The sequence below is a fragment of the Populus euphratica genome, unplaced genomic scaffold, assembly GCF_000495115.2.
Source record: "Populus euphratica unplaced genomic scaffold, PopEup_1.0 scaffold70.1, whole genome shotgun sequence".
In the NCBI taxonomy this organism is placed as follows: domain Eukaryota; kingdom Viridiplantae; phylum Streptophyta; class Magnoliopsida; order Malpighiales; family Salicaceae; genus Populus; species Populus euphratica.
In genome coordinates, this window is record NW_011499950.1 from 474,916 (window position 1) to 490,894 (window position 15,979).

Below are 15,979 nucleotides of genomic sequence, written 5' to 3' on the forward strand. Positions count from 1 at the left end.
TTTTCCTATCTTGTCAATATCGAAAATTAGACTCGTGATCTTGGGCTATAAGAGCTAGCAGATGAAAGCAGCCACTCTCTTTGACATTTTTGCATGAAATAGTTGTGCTTACCGAAAGACATTTGGCCTGGTCTACTGAAAAAGATAAGAAGAAAATATGAGTGATTAATTAGAGTGCCCAATGCAGCAAGGATCTCTACAAGACTAGGGTTTCCTTTATAGAAAAAAAAAAAAGGATTGATTTTTAGTAACTTAAAATATCATCACCCCTTTTGTTCTTGCAAGAACACACCGAGTTTAAAGTTCAATATTGGTTGATTTTTAAATTTTTTAATATTTATTTATCAAAACTTGTTTAGAGTTTCTTTAAAAAAAATAACCAATTTAAAACTATTTTAAATTAAAAAAACATTTCAAAAATATTTTCTAAACTCCTCGAACCAAATTATTAAACCTGGTGTTCAGGATTCGACTAACCCGTCTCTTAAAAAAGACCAAGTTTAAAAAAAGTTAATTTTGACAAGGTAAGTTAATTCATGACCTAGTTAAAATTTAGTTTAATTTGTAAAGATGTTTTCTTAAAAAAATGTTGTTTTAAAATTTATTAAAATTAAAAAATATATATTAAAATTTATTAAACCTGTGATTGATATCTTGAAATATACAATGAATCATGAAATGTAACGGTCAAAGTTTGCTAACTTTATCTCAATCTATCTCTAGAACAAATTATGATGTTAAGTTTGCTTTTTAGGAACTCGCGGCCTTTGAAATCTGGTAGCCGGTTGACGGGAAATGGCTAGATCGGCCAAACAGCGTGCACGAGCCGTGATCAGAGACATGCCTGGCTTTCACATGCAACACATGGAAAACAACTCAGTTGAAGGACCAAACTTATATTCCGTAATTAATTTCTGTTTGCATATAAATTTGAAAAATAATAAATTATGGGTTTTTGTAGGGCAGGCATGGAAATTGCAAGTAGCATCCTCCGATGGAGGTAATTAAGAGCATATCTTGGTCTCTCGAGGAATAATTCGAGGGTTGGTTTCAACTTTGCTTTTATTGCATTAATTTTGACTTCAATTTGATCATGATGATGATAACACCAAGATATGTCGAAAGAACCCTTTTTTGTTTTTTTTATCTTTTTTATAACTGTTTCAATTCAATGTATTTATTACTAGTGGTCAGATTCCTTGGTATGGTTTTCTCCCTTATGGATACAAGTTTATTTTGTGGAAAATATTTTTCTTAATAAAAATTTATATGAAATATTTTTTTTCTAGAAAATGACTTTTTTTTATTGTTATCGATATATTAAAAAAATATTTTTTCATAAAATAAATTATTTTTCATTCATGATTTTTGGATGATAGTAATAAAATGAAAAAAAAACATAATGTTTATGATAAAAGTAACGAATATTAGTAATGATAATGATAATATTATTACATGTTTGTGAATATGATAGATATTGTTTTTGAAAGTGTTATTCGCTTGAAAATATATTAAAATAATATTTTTTTTATTTTTTAAAATTTATTTTTAATATTAATACATCAAAACAATCTAAAATTAAAAAAATTAATTAAAAATTAAAAAAAAATCTTAATTTTGTAAAAAAAAAAACATGATTTAATTGCAATCTCAAACACCCTCTTAATCATGATCATTATTGTAGTAGTAATAGTATTTATAGTCATGAAATGATGATAATTACTTTAGTTAGTATATAATAAAAATAAAAATTATTTTATGATTATTTTAATAATAAGATAATAGTGGTGGTATATGAGATGATAATTGTAAATGTGATGATATTAACATTAGAGGATGTCACGGATAATGATAAAATAATAATTAATAATTTTACAGTAAAGTAGTAAATTAATTGTAACTTGCGGATACAATGATAATATTGATAAAATAATTATGAAGGTAGATGGTGATTATGTGATGGTAATGATTGTATGTGATGATGTTGATGAATATTATAAATTAATAGTGGTAAGGAAAATGTTTTCCGCTCTTTCGCGAGGTTAAAATGTTCTTTGTCAACTTATTCATTAATGTTTGTTTCATGATATAAATTTAGGAAAATATTTTTCTTCCATAAAAAAAAATAGCCATAATTGTCTCTTAGTCCAAAAAAAATAAAAAAGGGTGCTCTAAAAAAATTAAAATCGACTATAGCCATCTTCTTCTGCCTCAGAGCACAAGCCATTGGAGGCCATATTTTGTTTTCAGACCGGACCAACTCTTAAGCCCACCTGTTGTCTTTCTTTTCCTATTCTAGATCATGCCCCAAATTCCACTGTCACTGTCCTCTCTTCTTCAAGTTGTTTAACACACGACTTTATATGTATATATATATCAATCCAATTAAATCTGCGTGTACCCAAATAGTTGAAAATTATATATATATCAATCCAATTAAATCTGCGTGTACCCAAATAGTTGAAAATTATATATATATCAATCCAATTAAATCTGCGTGTACCCAAATAGTTGAAAATTTATCATTTTTTTTATTTGTAGTGATTTTCTCTCTCTCATCTTTAGATCTCTCCTAGTTATTTGAACTACTGTACATGGGATATTATTTTTGATAAAAAAATATAAAAAACTTTTCAAATATGTTTTTTTATATTTTAATTATAAATAATAAGATATATGCATGCATTTAATTAGAAACATAAAGAATTATTTATACTAATAAATATAAAAAATAAAGTGTTAATGTATTTATTCAACTTATCTTATCTTCTAGCAGATCAAATAATTATTTTTTTTAATGTAAAAACATTAATGCATGGAACGTGGGTATTACTTATATATTTTTTGACATGAAATGAAAAATATTGTTGTGAATTAAAAAAATAATGTTTATATATATTAAAATATAATAAAGATTATATGTTTTCATAAAAACATGTAAATATCTATAAGAATATTATAATTGCAACAATGAAACATTATCTTTGCCTTAGAAGAATCTAGCCTTTCCTCTTGTTTCCATAACACTTTATTAGCCCTTTAATTTTCTTGAAGAAGAAATCACTGTGCTCCTTTCCTCTTGTTTCCATTAGATTTAATTAGCACTTACATGAAAATCTAAATTATATATGCACACAGACTATGCTATATATATGTAATCAATTTCATGATTCTTCATTTCTGATTGATAAGAGTTGCATAGAGAAGTTCATTCCAAGTATCTGGGAGTCCAGCAACACACCAATGAGTACAGTCCATTGGCCTAACACCATTATAAGAGCTAGGATGTGCATCTTTCCTTAGCTGTGAGAGAGCTGTTATATTGAGAAAATGTACAGGTTTCTTGATAGTGCTTAGCACATCTTCCACTATTTGCAATGCTAATGGTGAACCACCAAGATTAGTTGATCCACTCATTGGTTCTCTTTGGTTTGCACAATCTGTCACTCCCGGCTTATTCCATTCCCTGCCACTATTTCAAGACATACCAAGATGATCGGCTTGAAGTCAGACTTTGTAAGAGTTTCACTAACCGGATCAATAATTTTTTATCAAAACAATGACAATGTTGGTATGATAGAGTTTGGTTGGATTAAAACTTGGTTTGGTTAACTGAATCACGATTAATCTATTGAATTAATTAAATTTTATTAAATAAATATTTTTTTTTATTCAAATTAAAACTTGGTTTGGTTAGATTCGAAGTTTTAGATGATTCAAATAGCCTGATTAGGTTAGTTTTAATAACTATTTTGGATTTTAAAAATGAAGGTAGCTTACTTGTAATGAGATGGAGAAATGCTTTGAAAAAAAACAGTAGTTTTATTTGTATCAACATTCGAATCAACCCACTTTGCCCATGTTGTTAAGCCTTTGTGGAAAGCAACCCTACGATTCATGTCCTTAACTATGGTCTTCTTTTCTTGAATATAATCCCATCTGAAATTCACAAAAACAAAATATTGCTATAATCAAGTCATTTTTATTTAGCAATATCACAAAAGAATATTTGTTTCTGTATTATTTCAATTTTGTGTGTTTTGTTTTTTAAATACTTGTTTCCAAAACCTGAAAAAGACAACAATAAATTGTCAAAAACATTCAAAGCTGAATAAAATAATCTTAAAAAATTATGATAATAGTTATTATCTTTGCTTTTTTCTAATAGAAAGTCCAGAACAAATTCGTTATCTATTTTTAATATAAAAAATTTAAAGTTAATAAATTGGGAGCTCATACGGCTGCTGAGGTCCTGCTCGGTACCACCACCCCCAAGAGTAGAAAACAAGAACATCAATATCCTTCCATGTTTTGCCATCCTTGATGGAGTCAAGTTTCAAGACCCTGCCAATTTCTTCTTTTTCGATGTCGACTAAGTATGGAGACTGGAAGTGACTCACTGACACTCCATAATCCTGAAAAATTATGAGAGTTAATTAACACAAGTTTTAAATCAAATTACTAATTAAACATCAAGTAATTAAGAATGTATACTAGGTAGTTCTAGATTAGCAAGGAAAAATATTTCTAATTCACTAGGTGGAGCAAATTTATAAGATTCATTGCTATATATACTCACCTGGAATATCACTGTGGTAACAGACTTTTTTGAATTTGTTGTGATATTGGAATCAGGCACAGCTGCATGGAGCAAGCATACCATCGATTGAAAATTGTTTAGACTAAGAGAGTCCCCCACATACATAACCTTCTGCCCCTTTAACTTCTTCAAGAAATATTGACCATCAAACCTGAAATTAGGTCACACATATTATACAATATTCAGATTAAAATAATAATAATTAATTATAATTATTAAACTTCACATAACATGAAAAATTAGTGATCTAGAACCTGTTAGGGCTAGATTTTAATTTGAATTAGAAAAAATATTAACTCAACTGGTTTTTAGATAAGCTGATTGACTTGGTTGAAATTTGATTAGAATAACACCAATAATTTTTTTAAATAAAATAAAATAATATTATTTTAATAAAAATAATTAACGATGTAATAATTTGAGTTATTTTTCAAATCAATTCATGTGGAAGCTATGCAATTAGTACAATCTAGCACAAAAATCACAATGCTAACCATCTGAGAGAAATGAACACATTACTTTACTTGAAAATAATCAAATTACTTCTAGCATAAAATCAATTCATCGTTCTAAGACAAATTAACAAGCAAATTCTTCAGGCGTGCATGCGCATACTGTTGCACGTATAATATTGTACCTCGGCAAGTTGCAGTCATTGGGCTGCCATCTGTATTGAAGATAGAGGTGATCAGGGCGACCATACGTTAAACAATCAAATTCTTTTCGAATAAAATGGCAGGCAGATGAATCGTAGAGAGGATAGGACATGTCATGAACCCAGCTCCCTCGGTACATGTTGCAGCTATTCTCTCGCCACAGCTTCCTTGATGAGTTTGCCGAACAAAGAAGTGAAAGTATCGTCAACATGTGAAAAAGGAAACAAGATGTTGTTGTCCTAGAATTCATCCTGGTATAGACAGAAATGGTTAAGGTTGCAAGTGAGGGAGATATGTTCCGACCTTACACATATATATGTACACATGCAACTGTAGGGTTTCTCAGCAAAACATTTTCTTGATCCCTTTCTTTTTTGTTAAGCTATGATCAGAGATACTCCAGTTGCTTTACAACCTGAAAAATGATATTAAGATTTCTTCATAGTTAGAAAGTATACATCACCCTTATTGGATGGCTAGCTTGCTGGTTAAAAAATGTGGGGATCGGAGAAGCCGAGATTCAGATCAGATTCAACATACAGATGTATATTTATATATTTTGATGGCTACTTCAGCCGGAACACATGGAAGATATTTAAATCTGTTGCGGATTTCATCTTGATTTCCCAGTGATATGTCTATGTCTATAAACATATTCGTTAAACTATGCATCGCTTTACGAAGAACTCAGGAATAAAATATTAATTTAGTTAAATTACAGACCAATATCTAAATGACTCAATTAATTCTATCAAATCCAATCCAATCTTGATTGAGTCAATATATTACAAACAGTAAGAGTATAAAATAGTGTCGTTTCATTAAAAACAATATAGTTGATATGATGGAATAACAATTAAGCTAGTCATTTTCTAAATCAATCTGGAAATCAAATCCCACAACTACACTATTAAAATAAAGTGAAAGATTAAGATATAAAATGAAATGTTTAAAATAATGTTGAAGTTTCTTTGGCGTGCAAGTCTCTATCTTCATATAGAACTGTTTGTTTGGATAAAAAGGAAAGAAAATGGATGGATATATTAGAAAAATGGAAGATGCATGGATGGAAAAAAAAGCAATCATTGTTTGATAATTGGATGCACGTAAAGTACTCCTTGAAAAGAAGGCTGGACGTTAATTGTCATTTATTCAATTGATCTTGTATTATTAATCTATTTTTTAAAATAGATTAATAAAATAAATGGAACATCAAACAAAAACTATTCACAACAATGATTTATTTATTTTATATAAATAAAAAATTAAATCAAATTGCAATTGAAACTAAAATTATTTGTAATTAAACATGACAATTAAACTATAATAAATAAACAGGTTTTTTCTATTATTAAACTTGACATGGTTTAAAAGGTTAATTTAGAATCTCATCAAGATAAATTATTTTGGATATTAGCACATACAAATTTAATCTGAATGATTTAATGAGTTGATATGTGACTTGGTTGATAAGATCTAATCAAATTAATTTTTTAAAAAATATATTATTTTTTATTTTTTTATCTAAAATATCAATATTTCAATTTATTTTTAAATTTTTATTAATATATCATCATTTCAAGATAATCCAGTAACCTTGCTTTCTCTGTGGTCTCAGGTTCGAGTCTTTGGTTGCTCATATGATGGCCACTGGAGGCTTACATGGTCGTTAACTTCAGGGCCCGTGAGATTAGTCGTGGTGCGCGTAAGCTGGCCCGGACATCCACGTTAATCTAAAAAAAAAAAAACTAGGTACACAATTATGGTTTCTATTGGAAGGAAAATATAAAATATTATTTCTTGGTCATTTTTTGGTACAGGATGAGAAAGAAAAAAAAGAGTAAATAAATAAAACTTTTTTTCCTTAGAAAACCCATCAACAAAGGATCACAAGCGCCGACCAGTGGCCCATCCTTCTAACCCAGAACATACCCATTTACATTAACAGAGAATAGAAAAGCCGAACTTTAGCCTAGTCCAACTGCTCTCATTTCATCTATCTCCAGGCCCAGGGTCCAGGGTCTTGATTCGAGAATCCATGACCCATCTATCACCGTAGTTCTTCTCTTCCCATGTAGCATCAGCCTCTTGTTGGATCGCCGACCCGATTGAATCAACCGGTTACTCAACAAACAAAGTCGGATTCTCTTTTTAATTCAACCACTAATCAAAGGTAAAGGCCAAATCTTTTCTTAAATTTGAACAAAATCAATCAAAACTTAATAAAGTCTTTACCTTTTTTGAGTGAACAGAGTAAAGTTTCAATCTTTTCTCATCATTAGTTGTTTTCGTTTTGGCTGAATTTTGCTTTTGTAGATAGATATTTATTGTTGTTTTGAAGTTTTCTGGAATGGGTTTTTTTGTGTGGTTCTTGTGTTGTAATAGATGGAAGGCAGTTTTGCTAAGGAGCTTTATTCAGAAAGTTTGCAACTTTCAAATGCTGAATTGGGTTCTAAGCCCATTGCTAATGGTAAGTAGAGTCATTGCTATGGGTTTTGATCTATTTTTTATTATTGATTTTGGTTAATTTATTTTGCTTTGTGTTGGCTTTATATGGTCTTCTGTTTAGCTGACTCAATTAGTTTGTGCTTGCTTGATATAAATATATAGCCTTATTGTTATCTTCTGCTTGGAAAATGGTGATCTTGGTTGAATTTCCCAAGTTTTGGCACTAGCTGGGAATGAGTAATGAAAAAAAAGGCTGCATATTGATACTCTTTTTTACCTTTATTTGTGTGTATATGTGTGTATATGTGTGCAATCTGTGCATGTGATGAAAGAAAAACAAATGTAGATGACTTTCAGTTGCATCCTGTTCTGTAACTGCTCCAACTTTTGGTTCATTTTCCAATGTTTTCGTAATTGCTCCAGTTTTTGGTTCATTTTCTCGCATGTCTGAAACTTCTAATTTCTGCAAATGTATAAATTTTTATTTGGTGGTGCTTAAATACAGTCAGTTTCTTGTGTGAGCACTGCTTAACTTTTTGAGGCTGGTGGGTTGAATTTAGTTATGCCTCGAGTCTTTATAGCAACATGCGTTTCTTTGTTTTGGATTGCTGTGAAGTTGACTTGCAGGATGATGGTGGACCATTGTGGGATGATTCTGTTGAGCTGGATAGAGAATCTGATCTAGACCGGGAGTGGCAGAGGAGACATGATCAATTTCACACGGTAATTTGATGATTCTGTTTGTTTCTCATGATTCTGTTTTCCCTGCTTATGTACTGATTTCCAAACCTTTAATGGTCTCATTTTGATGACTTCAGATTGGATATCGTGATGGTCTCATAGCAGGGAAAGAAGATTCTGCACAAGAGGGATTTAATGTTGGTTTTAAGCAATCAGTGCTTGTAGGATACAGCTGGGGTGTTGTTAGAGGTGTTACCAGGTAAACAATAAGAAAATGAAAGGAGGATTATAGTATAGTGATGTCCAGCTTTCAAGAGATCTCTTCTCCTTTAACATTTTTTCTTGTTTAACTCTTTTCCTTTTTCTTATTTGTGTGAAGTGCGGTTGCCTGCCTGCCAGATGACTTGAAGGAGAAGCTGATTGAAACGCAGGAAAAAAGAAACAAATTTCAGGGTTTGTATGAATCAGTGCATTCTATTTCTACAGTGGATGCTCTTAAGTTCTTTCATGATGACATATTGAGAAAGAAAGCAATGGAGCAAAGGGAGCTTGAGAAGGCAAGTTCTGATGTAGCCAGAATGAACAAGGATGATAGCTCATGCTGCAGTAATCTTGAAAATTATGTTGGAGAACTTCAATCACTTCTTCTTGACTCGCCCACAATCAAGTCACATTTATCAGTAAAGCAACTCCTGTACAGAACTGAATAATGTATTGGACATATTGTCTTTTTATTGAAGGATAACATTGTTAATGTTGTTTTCTCACAACTGTATCACCAATTTTGATTAGATCCATCTATATCACAACTATGTTTACCGCTAGTAAGTCAATGCATATGAATTATCTGCTTATATTTTTTTCAGAATTTTACCACATATTCTCTTTTAAGTTTACTTTTAAATATGGTGGTGCAGAAATAAAAGTAACTATAACATCTCCATCACATGGTTACAAAGACATTTGTGTCAATTTCCAGAAACTTTAAGGAAATTTACAAAAGCGAAAGAAAATATAAGCAAAGTATCTTATCCTTCAAGATAAATAATTATCCTTAGAGCCAAAAAAGAAAAAGAAAAAGCAGAGGAACTATTTCTTCAAGATGTAATCCGTCTGATATTGACAGGAATCTGCAAGTAAATTGGTCTGTCTTTGGAAGTCTACGAAACATGGACATTGGATGTCCCTGACTTGAATTGTGTAGTTGCAATAGCATGAGGCCTGCTGGAGTGAAGCTTCCGGTTGTGGTTATAATCACTTCTAGCATGCATATCTTACTGGGCCTGTGAGAATCAAAGTAGTTGATGATGATTATTGGAATAATTGTCTCTATTTCTTTTTAATAATTTGGCCGTGACAGAATATTCATGTTATTATTTTTTCTTGAAATCGGTTTAGTTTCTTCATCATCTTAGCCTGACATCATCTTCTGGTTAGAAAATGGATGAAGTTTTCCATGTGATGAATCCATAACCTCTTAAGGATTGGATAGTAGCTAAGTTCTTTTCTTTGCTGGGAAATGTGACTTGAGATGAAAATCATCAGATGAACATGAGCATAATTACAATAGTATTTACTGCACAATAGTAGACAGCGTAACCACAAATAATTAACAACATTTAGAGATAAAATAGTGTCTCTTACAGTATCATAGGATATATAGTAATCATCTGGTAGTCAGAACTCAGAGTCAGATTTCACACTGTTATTATATTTATATTATTGAGCTAGCCACTCTTCACTTGCACTGCGCCCGCTGAGGTTAGGAGAAACAACCAAATGCAGCATCTGCTCTTCAATCTGAACTCTGAAATTCTTTATATCAACAGACTAAGATGTTTCTCTACTGAGCTTGTTGTTTACTCCTAAAGCTTGGGCCATGGTTAGCGATAACAGTACTTTCTAATCCACCAACTTATTATAGCAGCTCCCACTTCTGCATGACCTGCACAAACAAATACGAAAGGACTCCATGACCTGGTCACATTTCAACTGATTTTTTGTCCTCTTTGATCTACAATGGCATTTCAATTTTCACTACTGCAGCTAAATAGAAAGAAATAACATCTAGAAAGTAATGTCTCGTTTACCTTGGTGACTGCCATCAGCTACAAGCTTGAATGGTTCTTGTGTGAGAAAATGTTGCTGATGTATGCCTGATATGAGTTTCATATTTCGGTGTTGGCAAGACTTTTTCAAAAGCTTCAACAAGTAGTGCCACCTTCCTCTTCCTAGCTGGAGCGAGTTTGGTGACAGCCTGTCGTAGTGCATAATCAAGCATCCATTCCTCAGAATTTTTCCTGTCATCCATCATTTGATGCCTGAGATCGACCTTTTCTGCCTCTGGATCAGGAACAACGGGAAGGAAATTTGGTTCTCTTGGGTTGAATTCCCTCACTTCCTCCAAGTCCTTGATGGGTTTCTTTTCTGCGATTGTCCACTTCCTGATGTTGCAGGTATATTGAAGTTCTTGATTGGGATTTCCTCTTGTGTATACGAACGGGCGCTTTGATCCTGTGCTCGTTGCTCCATTATTGGCAGAGAGGAAGGTTTCTGCTGTATCTGACTCTTTACAAACTTCCACTTCCGTCTTCTCAACTTCTCCTGTATCATCTCCAGTTGAGTTGATTTCATGCGTTCTTGAATTACTCGGAGCCTCAAAATCCATGGCAGTTAGGATTTCGATCTTTTTAGGTTCATCTTTATCTTCCTCAAATAAGTTCTCGTTCTCAAGAACATGGTTTGTCTCATCCTGCTCATCCAATTGGTGATCAAGAGGCTCAGTTGGAGTGATGGCATCAACAAGATCTTGACTTGAAGTATCGTCTTCACTAGTTGTCATGTGGTTTCCATCGGCATGTAGTTCAGCATCATCTTGATCAGCTTCAGAAAAATCCTGTGGTGAATCAGAAACATGGATTTCAAGTTGCAATTCAGCATTGGCAACTTGCTCTCGATCTTCTGTTGCATCTCCAGCTTCACCATCAGGGAATTCAGCAGTGGCAAATTCTTGATTATTTTCTGCAACTTCGATGCGCTGATCCATTTCGTCCTCTTTGTTTGTTCCAATCATCTCTCTCTTTTCAGAAATATGAGGTCTTATAGCTGCATTTTCAGCTTGAAGAGATTTATCCTCCTGGTGACCATTTAAAGCTTCAGCTGAAATGTCTGCCGTGCAACCATTTTCACCATCTCCAAGAGATTTATCTGTTTCATTATTCTCCTGAATGTTCTCTCTGGCTCCTATTGGTTCCACAATTGATTCCCTTATTGGAGCTGAAGTGGTCACAGCATCTCTCAGATCTCTCCCAGCTTCTTCATCTTTCTCCTCTGTTTTCGGTGCCTCAAATGCATCTTCAGCTGCAGAAGGTTGATCATAAGCCAAGTTCCCTGCCACTTGGATAGATTGGAGAATCGGACAATAGTGGGGTATGATATCTGATTCAGAATCGCTATCGCTGCATTGCATATCAATAGAGGCAGTTTCCTCTGAAAAAAATTCTCGCAGTACCTCATCAGCTAGAATTTCTTTTGTACAGTTGCCGACTACATCATCAGACGTTATGATCTCAGAATCCTCACTCCAATCAAGTTTCTCGATTTCTGGTGTGAACCCTACTTTGGTCCAAAATTTATCATGTTTGTTCAGATCATCATCTTCTTCACCAATCTCTGAAGTAGAAGGTTGGTCCTCCTCCCACTCCATGCCAGTTTCTTCAGAGATGTGATCATCTTCCTCCATACTCGCTTGGCATTCCCCTTCAATGTCACTCCTGTTGTTACAGCTTCCCATGATTGCTTCTCCTTCAGAGAAGGTCAATGAGCAGTCTCTATCCCCGTGCTTTTCTTCTGCTCTGACGAAACCCACTGGAACATTGATCTCTGCTGCATTGGTATCACTAAAGGTTTCCTCAAAATCAATCTCTGATTCTTGTGATTCATCTGACGAGCTCTCAGAAACGTGATTGTTGTTGTCTTGTTCAACTGCGGCTTCATGGCCACCGTAAAAGCAGGACTCATTCATCTGTCCTTCAGGTTCTCCCAAAAAAGCACTTGCTGTCTTGCCTTCATTCTCTGTCCTCTTTTCGGTTTCATAGGCCCCATATTCTGTATTGTTAGCGTAGGTTTCAATAAAGAAATCCTTTCCAACTTCTTGTATCACAGGTTTGTCTTCAGAAAAATCCAACAGTCCACCATGAATTTCTTCTGTTCGATCGCCAGATGGCCTGGCTCTGCGTGGGGATAAATCCTCCAATTTCATACTATTCTGGACCTTCAACGAACGCCTCCTTGCCTTCAAGAAGCACCTCAGCGGAGTTACAGGTTTGTGTTGATGACCGTTAAGAGAGCAGTGGGTGTATGGGCAGACCTTCATGACTGAAGTTCCCTCTGCTTCAGTACCCCCAGGATTAAGCATGAGGTACGCAGGAAACTTTGAATCCTTCAGGGTTGAAGAACAGGTAGCTTTTTGTGTACTCACATCAGCACAAAGAGCTACTCTAGAACATTTCTTCGCAGTACCTCTCGTTGGCTTAAAACTTGGAGTCCTCACCAGCTTCAAACTAGATGTCTTTGATAAAGTTCTTGCTGGTTTGCTAGCAGAAGCAGGACTAAATCTCGAATTCCCAGAGTTTCTGTAATGCAGGTTCTTACCATTTGAACCTGTTTGAGTATTCGAGGGACTCACCTGGGAACGCTCCTTTCTTGCCTCTGAACTACTGGTTGACTTCATGTAATTCGGTGAACCATCAGTTGTTTTGATCATAAACTGCTTCTGTGGTGCTGCTGCAGTTGTCGTAACATTGAGAGGAGGCAGCTTTCCAGGCTGTGATATGGCTTTCCTCAAAGGTGATGATGATTTCAAGCTCCCAATATCTGAAATCTTGATTGATCTTGACCTTTTCATTTTCTTCTTCATATCAGGTCCTCTATTCTTGCCATCCTGATACTGGCAAGAACTTGGTTTCAGGTTCCCCAACCGCTTCTCGGATTTAACATGATCAGTTTGAATACCAAGCTTGTTGGGCACCTTTCTTTGCACCATCTTCAAAGAAAAGCCAGCACCATGAATTCTAGATGGGAATTTAATGTTACTTTTCTTAGAGATGGGGAGATCTAGTCTAGGAAGGAAACTAGCTTTCTTGTGGGTTTTTTTGGAGATTGTACTACAACAGGAAGAAGTGAGCCTTCTTGACGACCAAACAACTAAAGATTCTTCCTGTTAAGTTTCGTTTGGTTTTCGGTGGGCTGGCCTTTTGTTTTACCTCAATGGTCATTTGGCAGAACAAATTTGAAGGCTGAGATGAGAGTCTGATGCTGACCTTCACTCAGAGGAATTTTCTATTGTCATGTGTCATGGAAATACTGCATATGGCACTGACTTGTTAATTAGGATTGGTGATTAGATGCCCTAACCCACTATCTTTTCCCTCATGACATAACTACCCCCTTCATTATCTTCAAAATACACGAATGCCATGAACATATACCAGTGCATGCCCCTTGTCCCCTGCTGCCTAGCTATAACACTCATCAATGGCCCTTAACGGAGTCTTCTCTACAAGTTTTTCTCTGAATTCTCCTCAGATTGTATTTGAAGAAAATCCATGAGACCCCATTTTTTGGGACAAGGAGAGAGGTTTGAGGGGTGGGGGGGATGTTAAGGGGGTAGCATCGGGATTCTCTGTACAGATATACTGTAGAGAATTTTTTCTGTTTTATATCAGTCACCTGTTGACTGGGAAGCCATCAATATCAGGATTGAGCGGTAGGACTTTACAAAAGACAAGCAATGGTCGGCAAAATGGGGATGCTTGGTGGGGTCTGCTCTTGCCCTAAAGGTCCATTTACAAACGCTCCTTTCCTCAATCTCCATTGAAAAAAGCATGGTGCCATTAAGGAAAATAAAAAAATGAGACCCAGAAGCAATTGTTAATCTTTGCTTGTAAGGCACCGGCCCGTGCCTATTTTAGTTGAAAATTGTTCAGAAAAAAAGAGATCAATTTGAACATGTTTCTCTTCATTTTGGTTTTTAAAAGGTATAAATTCACTCTAAGATTATTTTAAACACATTTATTTTTGTTCTCGTCTTCCCAATCAAATATATTTGTATCCCTGTCATATTCATGTCCTTTCTACCATGAAAAACTCTTCTTTGTATTTTTATATAATGGTTAAATGTGATTAAAACATTGTAACAAATTTATTGAATTTGTGTCCCCCTGGGAAATTCAAATTTCAATATGTCTGCTTCGTGGGGTGAATTTCATACAAAAATTAATATACAAGGCTTCATGTCTTTCAAGATGTGCCTATATACGGACAAGTTCAGCTGACCCTTGGGAAAAAAAATGGCCAAGTTTGAAAATTTGCAGGTGAGTTTAAAAATGAGTTGGACTTCGGCTTAGGATTTAGATCAGATCAGATCAGATCAAGAAGACAATTTTGCATGGGGCATATCTGTGAGCTTGATGTAAGTTCGATGGTTATCCAAATCCCCCTATTCATGAGACGAAGCGAAGCCTGACAATCATCAAGTGGTCATGACATTTCATCTTCTAGCTTGACTAGTAGCTAGGTGCTCACTAACTTGGTAAAAGTAATTTGTCATTCCAGATACCCTGCAAATTATGATCAAAATGAGAAAATATTTAAAATTAAAGGGATCAGATTACTTTTGAGGTGTAATAAACGGCCCAAAATACTTTTTGAGGCTTAATTTGGTAGGTAAGCGGACTTATTTCTCATATTATTGTTATTATTATATAGGTTTTTAAATAAATTATATATAAAAAAATTTAATTCATTAGACTTGAATGATATATTTAAGCTTTGTTTAGTAGCGCGGTCAGGCACGCAGTTGTCGGCACTCCAAAACAAGAAATTAGAAAACTCACTGTAAAGCTAAATGACAAGAACTTCTATACAAGAAATTTGTCCCTCCCTGCTCTCTATTATTGAACCAAGCCAGTAAGATTAGGAAAATCTCAGGAACCCTAAATTGCTATGTCAGACATTTGACTAGCCAAGGTAAAGTTTTACCATTTGTCCTTGAAACCCCAGTTACTTTTCCTAAATGTGAATCACCTTACAAGTTATTGCCTTCACTTTTGCACGTTTTGTAGACTCGATCCCACCGACACTGATTACCCTTTTGCCTCTCTTTTGGTGTAGCTAGGTCACAGCTCTTGAGACTTCTAATGCAATGGCTGCTAGCAGTGCGGTTTCGTTTCAGACATTGTTAACCAAAAATCTCTTACCAATGTTCATATAATTTATGTATTATGGCTCATGAATCCATAATTCCATTGTAACTTATAAAATGGTATGCTGTGGACTTGTCAACATTGATAATTTGATGGTTATGATTCACTTATCAAGCTGATCTGGATTAAGGCTAGAGATCTTCTGGGTTATGCCTCAAGTGACTTGAAAAATAAGTGTCCACTACCTTAAAAAAGAAATTAAGATACTCCATAATAAACTTGCTTGGAAAGAAAGAAAAATATAATCAAGATATTATATATATAGATGTGAGTTAATTTTGACTCAATAAAGTACTTTTATTATTGGGTCAACTGGACTTCTTATTTTA

General features: G+C 34.1%; 3 protein-coding genes across 8 annotated transcripts; 1 reads left to right on the forward strand and 2 right to left on the reverse strand.

The window, feature by feature from the left end:
* Positions 1 to 3,152: 3,152 nt before the first annotated feature.
* On the reverse strand, positions 3,153 to 5,739 carry LOC105137905 (protein trichome birefringence-like 38). Of its 2 annotated transcripts, none has more exons than XM_011043847.1 (5): positions 5,238 to 5,739; positions 4,580 to 4,751; positions 4,240 to 4,415; positions 3,781 to 3,939; positions 3,153 to 3,466 (listed from the first exon to the last, which is right to left on the reverse strand). In XM_011043847.1, the coding sequence occupies exons 1-5, from the start codon at positions 5,504 to 5,506 to the stop codon at positions 3,175 to 3,177; spliced, it is 1,068 nt and encodes a 355-aa protein (XP_011042149.1). In that variant the 5' UTR covers positions 5,507 to 5,739; the 3' UTR covers positions 3,153 to 3,174. The 2 variants fall into 2 exon arrangements, with proteins under 2 accessions (XP_011042149.1, XP_011042148.1); XM_011043846.1 differs by having other exon boundaries at positions 3,153 to 3,472; positions 5,238 to 5,738.
* Positions 5,740 to 7,247: 1,508 nt separating this feature from the next.
* Positions 7,248 to 9,239, forward strand: LOC105137904 (uncharacterized protein YAE1-like). 5 transcript variants are annotated; one of them, XM_011043840.1, is made up of 5 exons: positions 7,248 to 7,429; positions 7,642 to 7,726; positions 8,309 to 8,427; positions 8,523 to 8,644; positions 8,765 to 9,239. In XM_011043840.1, the coding sequence occupies exons 2-5, from the start codon at positions 7,642 to 7,644 to the stop codon at positions 9,093 to 9,095; spliced, it is 657 nt and encodes a 218-aa protein (XP_011042142.1). In that variant the 5' UTR covers positions 7,248 to 7,429; the 3' UTR covers positions 9,096 to 9,239. The 5 variants fall into 5 exon arrangements, with proteins under 5 accessions (XP_011042142.1, XP_011042146.1, XP_011042144.1 ...); XM_011043844.1 differs by having other exon boundaries at positions 8,332 to 8,427; XM_011043842.1 differs by having other exon boundaries at positions 7,249 to 7,429; positions 8,321 to 8,427.
* A 698-nt stretch (positions 9,240 to 9,937) lies between these two features.
* LOC105137908 (uncharacterized) lies at positions 9,938 to 13,738 on the reverse strand. The gene is made up of 2 exons (XM_011043849.1): positions 10,476 to 13,738; positions 9,938 to 10,330 (listed from the first exon to the last, which is right to left on the reverse strand). The coding sequence occupies exon 1, from the start codon at positions 13,427 to 13,429 to the stop codon at positions 10,490 to 10,492; it is 2,940 nt and encodes a 979-aa protein (XP_011042151.1). The 5' UTR covers positions 13,430 to 13,738; the 3' UTR covers positions 9,938 to 10,330; positions 10,476 to 10,489.
* Between the last annotated feature and the right edge of the window lie 2,241 nt (positions 13,739 to 15,979).